At 45.8% G+C, this 12,888-nt stretch overlaps 1 protein-coding gene across 4 annotated transcripts in view; it reads right to left on the reverse strand.

The window, feature by feature from the left end:
• NKAIN4 (sodium/potassium transporting ATPase interacting 4) overlaps positions 1–12,888 on the reverse strand; it is a 51,706-nt gene that overhangs the window by 13,336 nt on the left and 25,482 nt on the right. For all 4 annotated transcript variants that reach the window (XR_003538760.2, XM_027710664.2, XM_027710663.2 and 1 more), the window contains exon 4: positions 5,233–5,430. Coding sequence is in view for 3 of the 4 variants with exons in the window: in XM_027710664.2 (XP_027566465.1) it covers positions 5,233–5,430 (198 nt within the window). In the remaining variant the exon portion in view is untranslated. The remainder of the gene's footprint in view (positions 1–5,232; positions 5,431–12,888) is intronic.

Here is a 12,888-nt window from a genome sequence, read left to right on the forward strand (position 1 = left end):
AGAAGCACCAAGCGATAGGAGTGACTTGGGAAGTTTGTTTTGCACAGAAATTAATGCCTCATAACCCTCAACCATCATTCCACTCACCCCATACATTTTTCCTTTTATGACTAAGGTGACTTTTTGCATTCATAACAACAAACCAGTCAAACAAAAACTAGTGAATGAAGTGAACTTCCCTAAGTCTCTAATTCCAGCTCCATTGGAGTGGAGGGTTTTCTTTTTTTATTTCTTCCATCTCCTCCCTTTGTTTCAAAATTACCTACTTAGTGCTTAAAATCTACTTTTTATTGACTTTATAGTCCATTCCTGCTTTATATGAATTTCATCAATAAAAAAAACCTGTTTATTTAATGGTACTTCTTATTCAAAGAAGTTGTTTTAGTCTTGTGATCTGGCCAGAACAGGAGAGTTTCAGTGGCAAACAGATGTACAACAAAACATGAGCTGCGTTTTTATATGGGCTGACCCAAACTGTAATTAAACATACCATCTCAGGGATTAACTGAACTCACAGGAATCCTTATGTCCTTCAGAATGAATTATGAATGAAATATAGCTACAGAGCAGAAATGCCATTCATACTGTCCAGTCCTTTCCACTGGAAGAGTCTGCTAGGGTTTGGGATGAGCAGACTCCAGGAGACACCAACAGTTCTTTTTTTACTGAGTCCCTGATGAAGATGTATCAAGCCCCCAGACATCACTCAGGTTCTGAGCAATTAACACAGAGCAGAAAGCCTCACGGAGGCCAAGAATTTGGAATCCCACCCTTGCACATCTTGGTTGCTGATTTCAATGCAAAAAGAGGGCTTTAATCTCTACTATCTTAGGAAAACAAAAAGAATTCTTAGATCTTTGCAAATTACGCAGGGGAGGTGGAAGATGTAAAATGACACTAAGCTACTGCTCTAATTCCCCAAAGAATGTTCTAGGGCTTTAGCCTCTGCTGCTGTTTCTCTGCTTGTTCTGCCTGTTCAGTACCAGCTTTCTCCAAGCTGCAGAAGTATCCAATTAAGCCTTTTTATTAGGAACACATGTTGAAGGCAGGTGTGTTCCGTCAGCCCGTCAGACAGCCTGGGAATGCACATGCTGCCGAACAAAAGAGGATGGAGCTGGGGCGTCCCGAGCACTCTGCAGGCAAATAAACAGAGCAGGAAAGACAGGAAGAGACAAGTGTGCCCAAAGGGAATGAGGAAAACATATGTCTGAACATCCCTCTGCCCCTCAGCCCTCTGAAGTTAACTTTTCCACAGCGATTCCTAAAACAGCAGCATCGAACTGAGGTGCTGGAGCCAGAAAGACTGAATTAGAGCAAGAGCTACAGAAAAGGGACCAGCTGGCTGCAAGTGTGCAAAATACACGAAGGATGGGAAGGCAAATTTTAGGAGGTGTTACTGTTGCTTGTGTAAGATCTTAGTCTACTTCTGTCCTAGTGAAGAGTCTGGACTCTCCAACTCTTCTCTCAATAGACAAACTTGCTGTTGCTTTTTTCACCACATAGAGTAGGTGCAGAGTCTCCTCCTTCAGGGCAGATGCATTCTAGGTTTCACTTCTAATCAGAGCTAATGAAGTGTGTACACTCTCATCAGTGCAAGAGGGGGAAATGAAGAGATCTCTGCTATGAGAAAACAAATATCCAGCTTGTGAAAGGGCTATTGTGGCCAGATAGCCAAAGGGAGGCAATCAAAATCCTTTGATTTCCTGACCTTCTTTACTCCTTGGATGCAATACAGCCACTGAAAATCTACCTTCTGCCAAGAGCAAAGCATCTCTTGTGCCTTGGTTCTCACATAACATCTGCTGTCAAGGCTTGCATTGCTGCCTTCCTGGGAACCTTCCAACCTGTCAGTCTGACTGAAAACAGCAGACAGGCAGGCAGTGAGACACTTCCAATTTCTACCGAATTCAGTGAAGCCTCGGGAAAAGTCTAACCCTCCCCACTCCCAGAACTACCATATGGACAGCCCAGAGCTACGCCAGGTATTCCAGAACTGGGAATCGCTCCTCTCCCTGCTGGCTGGCAAGCTGGGGAGAGGCAAGATGAATCCTTGCTAGGGCAAAAACAAAGCAGATTTCTTTCCTCGACAAAGTAGTTGCTGTTCCATTCCCTAACTGGGCTGGCAGGATTAGTTTTACAGTTCATTTCTATACCAGTGCAGACTTTTAGATGTCACAATAAGCTTATTCCTCCGATGTATTTCATGCTAAAGCATTGAGAAAGATTTTCATGTTGGGCCCTACAGCTACTTGTATCACATGTGGCGACTAATATGCCCAAGTTTGATGGCATTCCAGATTAAAAGGATTGCTTTTGCCTTCAAGGAGTACAGACAAGCTCTGAGCAAAAGCAGACTGAGACCTTATGTATCCTCAAATGTATGCCCAGGAGCAGGATGATACATCAGCAGGAGTCAAGATGACAGCCAACACTGTGCTCACCATATGGGTTCAGGTTTGCTTTCCCTCTCCTTTGGAGTGGAAGACTGAATTTGGTGAGCCTTGCCCCACATACACAACACTGTGCAGTAGTCTCAAGGAATTGGTTCTTCCAGAAAACAACCAAAATACCCACAGCTGGGTGCTGCATAGCTAAAGACCACGGATTTCACAGTGCTATATCTGGGATAAAAACCAAGCAAAGCCGAGCACACAACCACACCTTCACAACTTCTAAAAACCATTAGGCAAAGCAAAAACAAACTACAGAAAACACAGTTTTGTCTGTCCCTTGCCCTTCTTAACAGGGAACTGGCTATTCTGGTCTCAGACAAGGAGGGAACTAGGTCATGTCTCTTGCTGCATCCCCTGAGCCTTCAAGTTCCTGGTCGTGTTTTTGTACCATCGATCTGCCTGTCTGCAGCACTGTACCTGCCAGAGCCCCGGGGACAGCTGCCTGTAATAAAACCTGCCTCAAAGTGAGATAAAGAGAACAGAAAAAGATACTGGCAGGGATCAAAGAGTTTGACCCTCAGAGAGTAAAAAGGGAGAGAACTGGCTGACTGCTTTCAGGCAAGGTCTGAGGGAGAAAGCGAGAAGATTTGCTTTCTGCCTGACCTCAAAGCAGAGGGGAAAAGCTCTATTTCTCCCACTACATGACAAAATTATATGAGCATTCCAGAGCCAGCAGCAGTTACAGGCCTGGGGCTTCAATACTCTCCTTTTATTTCAGGACAAGTAGAAACTTAGTTCCCTGCATAGCTCAGCCCATATGGGTTTCTTGCCTACAAGTATTTTAGCCTCATTTCCAGAGTTTAGGATTCAAAAACCCATTTCGCCCTAGATCTGAGGGAGAAGGAGAGAGAAAATATTTGCCTAAATCCTATTTTATCTTATATTTCCCTCCTGTCTCCCCATCTGGCCCCTTAGTGGTGTTTTGCAGATGCACAGAGAATATTGTCACGTGCCTTTGGGAAGAAGCAAAGGAAAAACCACTGCCAGAGACAGAGTCCTATATATCAGTGTGATCACTTAGCCCAGGGCCACATGCCTAAGTCAGTAAGCTGCCAAAAAACAAAGATCTGCTCCAAGCAAACTCAGGACCGTTTGTTGGCTCAACCTCTAGCCCAGGGCACAGGGGCTGTGCCAGCTCAGGAGTTCAGGAAGGATGTGACCAGTAACAAACTTCTGTGCTTTAAAAAGGGATGTTCTGACTTCCAAATCTGTCAATTGTTTCACCAAACTTGGGCTCAGCACCAAACTCGGGCTCAGCACCAGCTCAGCACCACCAATCCTGTTCCAGCCAACAGCCCTTTCTAAAAGACAACAGGCTCTATTCTCCTGGATGCACAGCTCTGCCTTTCTCACACACGTGTGTGGAAGCAGCTCAGACAGTTTCATGCAGATCATTTTCCCTGAAGGAGAACTAACGGAATATTAACAGCCAGCACACGCCAGGGAGTCCATCCAACTCAGGAAACAGGAGCTTCTCCATCTGCCTCTTCTCTCTGACATGGCAAGAAAGGGGGCTGAGTCTTCCCCCCTCCCTGCAGTTCACTGGGTCACACAGATCATCCCAGCTAATAGGAAATGCAGGATCAGGACAATGGAAAGTAGGACCAAAAACGTGCAGAGAAGTACTTGGCAATCCAGAAACTTGGAAAATCACTATTTGTTGTCCTTTAATATTTAAACAGGGCAAGATACTTCTCTTTTTTAAGCCAAAACTGGAAGCCAAAATGTGAATGTTTCACCATTCCACATCTGTACTTAGAGCCATTAACCCCAAAGTAACAACCCAAAGCAGATTAGAGATGTGGGCTGCTGACTCTAATGCAGCTACAAAATGCAAGAGCACCCACAAAGTGAGGGGGAAAACAGACATTTTGTTTCAGTTAATTTCACAGACAAGTGAAAAATAATTAACAGTGAACATTAAGGACATTGCATTGCTGCAGAGTACTTTAAAAAGCCTGTGGAAGACTGATGAGGAAAGAGTGGATGAGAACATTTAGTGCATATATCCTGGGTGTCAGCAAAAGGGAAATATGCTGCTTACTGCTTCCCTAAATTTTTTTTTCATTTTCTGAAGACTAGGATCTTTTCTCTTTTAATTCTTCACAACAAATGTGCATCTATGTGCTCTGGCACCCATCACTAAGTCACGGGGAATGAGAGCAATCCTTCATAGAATCATGGAAGTACTAAGGTTGGAAGAGACCTTTAAGATCAAGTCCAATCATCAACCCAGCACCACCACCACGCTCATCACTAAACTATGTCCTCAGGTGCCATATCCACACATTCTCTGTACACTTCCAGGGATGGTGACTCCACCACTTCCCTGGGCAGTCTGTTCCAGTGCTTTACAACCACTTCTGTGAAGAAATTGTCCCCAAAATCTAAACTAAACCTCCCCGGGTGCGACTTAAGGACATTTCCTCTCATCCTATCAAAACTCTTGCCTCTTTACCCCTCTCCAGAAGGGTCTCTGTCCTTGTTAAAACATGAATTTCCACCCCCCCCAACAGGGTACAGAATGATTTGTTATTGTATGGTTGGATGGATGCATTACTTCAGGCATTAGGTTGCTGGTATCCATTTCCAATTCTTTCAAGCAACACTTTTCAAAAGAGAGAACAGGAGAACAATCAGACAAAATGCATTTACAGAGGCCTTTTCAATCAGGTGATACAAAATGTGGTGGAAACTATGGGCCAACCTCTGTGCCTGGGAAAAAACAAAACCAAACAGCATCTCCTCAACAAATCCTACCCCTCAGTGATGTACTCACCGCAATCAGGATCTGGAAGGAGCTGTGCATGACCTCGATGTACCTGTACTCCAGGGCACAGCCTATGACAGAGATGTAGGAATGGTTATCCAGCCCCTTGATGCCAGACATTGAAGCTTCCTTCCTTACACAGCCAGGGCCATTTTCACTCCACCACGACTGGTGCCGGGAGATGTTGAACGTCAGGAGTTCGCTGTCCTGGAGGGAAAAGTCACAAAGAGATCCCTGTTGACTCTAAGAGTGTCAGACAGGCTGTCAGATGGAGGTCATAGCAAATAAATGGAAAACCTAAAGTTTCTGAGATCCCCACTCTCAGGAAATGCCAGCACAGATCAAAGTACACTGGCTTTATGTTCCCTCATAGAATGATTTTGGGTTGGAAGGGACCTTAAAGATCATCTGGTTCCACCCCCTCTGCCATGGAAAGGGACACCATCCATTATCCCAGGTTGCTCCAAGCCCCATCCAACCTGGCCTTGAGCACTTCCAGGGATGGAGCAGCCACAGCTTCCCTGGGCAACCTGTGCCAGGGCCTCATCACTCTGACAGGGAAGAATTTTTTCCTATTATCTAATCTAAACATATTTCACAGGCAGGCTTCTTCTAAACCATTTCTGAGGCAGCCTTACAGCACTCCAACAAACCTATTTGACTATCCCATAGCATAGTTTGGAAGCAGGCATGAACAGCTTCCAAATCAGAATGACACTTTCTAGACTGCAGACCCAAGAACACTTTGCTAGTGGTTCCTGCACCCAGAAAAAAATCCTCAGCCTTTGGGCTTGGGAGATTAACTTTGCAAATCTAGAAGAAAAAGGTAAACAAGGCAGCACAAAGTGTCCTGTCACAGAACCATGTGCTGTGGACATGCTCTCCCCAGCACAGGAGTCACCACAGGGAACTGAAAAATATGAACTCCATAACCCCAAAGTGAGTTTCAAAACACAACAGACCTTCCTCTGTTCTTAGCTTTTAACACACCTGACAAGCTCCTGTACCATTTCTGACTTCCTTCCACACTCTTCAGATCTGTTTTTTCTGCACTTTCTGTCAGCCCCAGGTCAGACTGCCCAGCCAAGCTGACCTCAGGGTGCTGATTGCAGCTTCTTGTAAACACCTCCCCAGCAATTCCTTATCCTCCCTACCCCGAGAGGCTTTTTGTTTTGCTGTTCTTGTCTTTGCTTGTTAAATACCTTCAATCAGCCGTTGAGGAGGTTACAGAGTGAAATACCACTCAAGTGGTGCAGGGGTTTGATGTGCAGCCAGATGCTCACTTAAAAATGACCACACTTCCCTCACACTTGAGAAAAGAATACCCAGGTTGGAATTTTTGAGCTTATAGGACATGGCTCAGGAGTGGCTGAACAGAGCAGCTGCATCCCTTTGCAGATGAGTGACAAGTGCTGGGTGCCCCAGCAGCCCCCTCAGGTCAGTTTGACGCAGAATCAACAGCCCCTCTTGACCCCAAAACAAGGCAACAGGTTGGAAGTTTTATTCTAAAGGACAGATTGTCTTCATTACAATTTTTTAATCTGTGTCTCTGCAGAGTAGAGATAGGTACTGGAGTTACACACCCTACCTATCCATTACTAAACGTTTTAGTACCTATTCTTAACCTACTTCACACTCCTCATGCCAGGGTCCTACACAGTCTCTGGAGGGAAGCAGTGGCTCCCAGCAGTCAGAGCTTGGGGTATTCACACTTCCCAGCATGGGAAACCTGTGGCAGCTCCTCTGTGCCAGCTCCCCTCAGAGTCAAGAGGAAAAACAGATTCACAGCAGCTTATCCAAGCTCCTGCTCCAAATGACCCTCCTGAGAGAGGGCTTGTCTCCACAGCCAACACAGGAGCCCAGAAGATACAAACATGGACACAGGGAAGCATCTCCAGGGACAAACTCGAGCTGCAAGGGCAGAACTCCAAATTCCAGCCAGATAACCTGTGAACAGAAACCAACTGCCCCGCTCTGCACATGGTGGGGGTTCCCTCCACCCACCACAGAGACTCAAAACCAGCCTGCAGAGCCGTTATTAAAATATGCTGCAGGAAGCACATGTTAAGAAATGTGGACAATTAAGTGAGAAGGCAGCTGCCAAAGCTCCTGACATAATCACCACAGCAGATGGCATGTGCTTTACAGGAGATGGAGTGTGGCACCAGTGCAAAAGCAGCCTGAGCAGCAAAGACAATGGGGAAAACTCCATTAACAGCTGGGAGTTCAGAGGGAGCTGTCTGCATTTTGAAGGCTATGGGGAATAATTTTGGGATTGACAGTTACAGGGTAATGCAGTTACAGTGCAAGGTGCTGCATTAGCTCCACTTCTAGAGAAAGTTTTCCAGCTTCTCACAATTTTGGCAGACGCCTTTGGCTTGCTCCCTCTGCTGGGCTTCACTCTTCAGTGGCCCACAGATATCTCATTTCCACCAAATCACATCTTTTCTGCAAAGCTTGTTCTTTTTCTCCCAAGTTTACATGTTCTGAGACACATGGAGCTTTTCCTCCTGGAGACAGCCAGCCCTCCAGGCTGCTGGGCTCTTCTCCCTCTCACAAATCACTCACCACTTTGGTTGGGGGAGGAAAGAGTCACTTTCCTCATACTAAAAAAAAAAAAAAAAAGACTAAATTCCTGTTTCTTTGCCCAGGGCTTCCTCCAGTTAGCACAGAACCACAGCTGTTCCCCAGGGCACCACAGCCTCTTAACCTCAGTCTCCAGGGCTTCCCTCTCCCAGCTCACAGATGGTGCCTTCCCAAACCTTCTGCCTCGCTGATGCAGACAGACCCCTCAGTGCCTTCTCTGCTCCTTACAGAGGCATTGATGTGTGTTTGGCAAAGTAAGAAACAGGCTGCTTTCCTTCCAGAATCTCCCTTTTGTCAGCCAGATTTGGCTCTGGCTTAACTCTGCTGCAGAAGCTGAACTTGCTTGTGAATTAAGCCTGAAAAAGCAGAACAGGTGTGGCTGGAGGTTGGCAGGTGGAGGAACAGGAGGTCCTAACCAGCACTGGCTTCTTTTTGCCTCCAATCACACTCCAGCTCTGTCCAAAAAAAAAAAAAAAAATAATTAAAAAATTATACATCAGTGAAGAACAGATTGGAAAAACTGAGCACATTTGGATTCTAAAGGCACCACAATGACTCGCACTCATGAGCCATCCATCTCACAGATGTAAAATGAATACTGATTGCACACTGGGATCATGGATGTCTTTGTGTTCAGAGACACCTTTCTGAACCAGCATCTGTCTGGAGCACAGCAGGGCAGGAGGGCAGCACGAACAAGAGGGTCTCAACATGCAAAGCAGTGCTGTTCCTTTCCTTGTGTCCCTGGCTGGATGCCCTGGGAAGGTACCTGCATGATGGGGCACAATAAAAAAGCACTCAGGAAAATCCCTTCATTGACCTCCAGTCGCTCAGTGCTTGCTGGGAGACGAGGAAAACAATCCCAGGATGTCTCCTGTGGTTTGCCAGCTTCATTTGTGAGAAGGTGGCTGGAGAGAAGCGAAACTATGGAATAGAACAGCACACTAAAATCAGGAGAAAAGAACCAGTTGTAAGAAAGTCCAGGGAACAGCTGTTTCCCAAAATCTTTCTGCAATGCACTTGGGATCTAAACACACCGAAATACTCCCAGAAGTGCTTGTGGGTTGGAAGAGGTTAATCAGTCCCGGCAGTGAGCAAGCCCTGCTGCAGAGAGGGATCTGTGTGTGACTGCACTCCCCCTCTCTTCTTTCCAGAGCTATCGCTGCCTCTTTAACCTTCAGCCTGGAGAGAAATATGAGCCAAGAGTGACACAAGCTCCTTCTCGGGAGCATGCTGAAGGCCAGCCAAAAAAATCACAGCTCACTCTGAACTGTTGTAGCACCTGGCTGCCATCCGTTTGCCATCAGAGTGAGAAGGAAGACAACAGCACTAAAGCAGCACTAAAACAGCAGTACCTACATTTTACAGAGTCTATTTTCCGCTCCCAGTCTCACCCCACTGTGTCCCACGGGAAACTCACACCTACCTCTAACACCCACAGAGCCAGATGCATTTCTTTTCTAAAATAGCTTTCTGAAAGCTGTTCTGAAATTATTTGCTAAGGGACACTATCAGAGATGGTTTTATTTCTTGTTGTTAACAGCCTTCTGAACCGCCTCCCCCAAATTTCCTTAATTATCAGGCAAGACAGCACTATAACAGCTCTGGAACAAACTGAACCTCGCATGGGAGCCCCAGAGCTTGACAGCAGAATCATTTTTAAAATCTTTTTTAGATGGAAACATTTCTTATTAGAATAGGAAATATGATGTTCATCTTTCAGTCCTGTGTGCCAAGTAGCTCTATCACCCTGAGACACAGAGAAGCACTTCCAGTGTCTCTCAGGAGGCTTGTTGACAGTGTCACAGCATTTAAAGGCCAAATCCCAGGCTTCAAGGTCCTAAATTTAGAGGGAGTTGAGGGACAGTTGTAAGTACACATGCATTTATCCACCCTCCTCACAGTACTTTCCCCAGGTACAAAGTCATCCCAAGATGCTGTCCAGATTCTCTGGAATACAAATAACTCCCATTTGACTAATAAGGGCTGTTTCCACTTCAAGAGGAGATTTAGACCACCACAGCTCTGGATTCAGATCAAAGCACTGTGTAGACTAGAGAGAATATAAAGGAAGGACAAAAAAATAAATTAACAATCACCAGTCGAGATGAGCAATTCCAGAGGGAAAATACAAAGGAATACGTTGAAATACACAACACCAATTCCTCAAACCTCTCTGAACATTTCTCAAGTACATGATGAAGAGTCAGTCAGCATGGCAGCTGGACAGACAGATGCTCATATGTCTTAACAGCAGGATTTTAATAATTAACTCAGACTGAGGGGTTGCGGGAGGGATGTGTTTCACGCTCGGGTAGACAGGGAGAAGCTTAAGGTATTATTTCAAGCACAGCCCAGAAACTTCAGAGCTATCTCCCAGCAATTCACCAAATCAAATGGCCAGATGGACAAAGAGAAGAGAGGGAGATGGAACAGGAGCAGACCACAGGAGGAGGAACAGCAATCTGGATATTCAGCTGTTAGCCCCACCACAGAGCAGAGCGACAGCACTTGGAGATGCTGCATTTCCCCCACATGCTGCAAGTGTGCTCAGAGGCAGGGGCAGAGCAAGTCAGCAAGGCAATGCTGCCAAAAGCTGCTCAGAGACACATCACCACCTCACTGCCAGTGCTGAGGAGCATCCCTTCAAATCCAGATTGCTCTATCACTCGCCTGCTCGTTGGCAAAGCACTTACAGGAAAGCTGGCACAGGCTACATGCTTAGGGAGGCCCTTGCAGTACCAAGGAAAGTGCTTCCTTAGACACTTGTGCTGATCCACTTGTGCCTGGCCACCTAATGAAGTTCTGCTGTGCCATATTTCATACTCTTATTTCTGCTAAGAAAAAAGACTGCAAGAAAAAAAAAAAAAGACAAGATAGAAAGATAGAAATCAGGCCAGTTTAGCTCCTCCAAGAAGTATGGAATAGATTCACAGAGCAGGAAAAAGTACTTTCCTTTTCCATAAAAAACTAAGGATAGTGCAACTAGTGATTTTAATTTGCAATAAGTGCACGTAACTGGTTCCTCATCTTTTCAGTTCTCTGGGCTTTTTCTGAACTTTTTACATCAGAAACACTTGTACCCTTTCTCCCCGTTCTCACCCCACCTGAGTTATCACCTGTCTCAGTTGCAGTGGGCTGTCATTACCAGCCACCAAAGTTAACAAACTCCATTCTTCCCATCTCCCTGCCCTTTCTGCATTCTGTCATTATCAATGAGCTGCTGACAGAGCCCGCCCTGGCAGGCTGCCCTTGTCAGGAGCACAGCGGGGTGAGCACAGGGCTGGCAGGAGCTACTCCCACTCCCCCCGGCTCATCAGTAATCACAGAGGAAACAGCACCCTGAAGATCTTCCTCAGAGCTATCAGTCCCTTAAGGCACTTGTACAGGAGCACAACCCTGTCTGAAACACTCCCCAGTGTATTCATGCTTAGTCTAGTAGTTAATGAGTTAGTGTTTATCAGACCAGCTCCATCAGTCTCACTCCACCAAAGCTCTTTTTCCAATATTTGCAATTTCCCTGCTTACTGCCAGGCTAATGATGAGCTTTGTGCTTGACTTCTTATCAGGGGCAGCTTCCTCCCAAGGGCCCTGAGGGCCCACAGAGGAACCTGCTCCTTGCAACACTGCATCCAAGCCCAGATCTGGGGTCTGATCCCAAGACTGAGATCAATAAGATGCTAGCTGTCTTTGGATCAGGTTTCCAGAGATGCAGCAGCAGAGCAACACCACTCCTGGGCCAGCCTACAAAGCACCACTGTCCTACAGAAACCTCAATTCCTGCTTCAGAAGCATCTTTTGGTCTCTTGTGGAAGTGAGGATTTGTTTTGCCACTACAAAGACCCAAATTACTTCAGTTAAGGGGGAGAAGGAGGACAGAAAGCAGCATCCCGAGTTTTTCTTACAAAACAGCTTTTTTAAGTGAAAGCAACTCATTAAGAACAGAGGCAAGGCTGTCAAGTATTTTACTGCCAAACAAGCACAAATACTCTGTTGGTTTTGCTATTTGCCACTAAATTAACTAATTTCTCAGTGCAGCCCTAGAGGGAAATCCACCGAGTCAGTAACAACTGACACTGCAGTCCAATTCTATAAAAAAGTCCCCAGTCACAAGTGTCATCCTGTAGGCTAAATAAAGCCTCTCTGTGTGCTGGCTTGGCTAAAATGAGCCCCAGCACAGAGCAAGGTTACCAGGTGAAGCTGCTCTGTAGGGGAGAAAGAGGAGTTTGTGCTGTTTGAATTGCAGAACAGCAGCCCGACGTGGTGCAGGGCAGGTTGGGATTAGCAAACACGAGTAACCAGCTGGCTGGAAGCAAACAGTGGCTGTCAGAGAAGCTCCCAGTGCAGTTTACCAAGCCAATATATCCTCCACAGAAGGGAGCATTTCAATAGTTACATAAAATTCTTTTTTTTAGTTCGTCGCAGCCAACATGGAGATCATCTCAGGCAGAGATTTCAGATCATGAATAATCAAGAACTCCCTCAAAGTTTCCGGAGATAATTGAGAGGGCAAATAAAGATGAATTGAGAAATTAGGAAGCTACATTTTCTTATCTGCAAAAGATTTGTGCTGTCAGTCCTGACTTGCTGTCGGCCTGATAAAAACCACAGGGCAGTTCCAATTATGATTGCAACTTCAATGTATGACCTGGGAATTTAGGCCAGATGTAGAGTGCTCTGAAATGAACCTGTATCCTACAATGACTCTCAGTCTGCTGTCCTACAGCAACACTTCTTAATTCATTGCTCACAGTCCAGGCTTAATTTAGGACCTGCCTCCCATTTTTATTATTTCTGACTCACCCCTCATCAAGCAGACAGCAATACTCAGCTAATCTAGTCTTCAAAGAGCTTCATGTATTAACTCACAACACCCTGGCCAACAGCCACGAGTAACTACCATTGTATTTAAGAAGGAAAAATTAAGGCAGGGAAGCCACATCCCAAAGAGATGTGCCAGCCTCCCCAGCACCCCTCTGGGGAGGGATTTCTCTGTTCAGTAGAGAGAAGAGCCTCTCCCAAAAGGTACAATAGGAAATATTTTGCCTGGTGTGGCAACAAGCAGGTACTTATCCCTGC

This window comes from Pipra filicauda, unplaced genomic scaffold, assembly GCF_003945595.2.
Source record: "Pipra filicauda isolate LSUMZ 115617 unplaced genomic scaffold, ASM394559v2 scaffold13_size5146498_pilon, whole genome shotgun sequence".
In the NCBI taxonomy this organism is placed as follows: Eukaryota; Metazoa; Chordata; class Aves; order Passeriformes; family Pipridae; genus Pipra; species Pipra filicauda.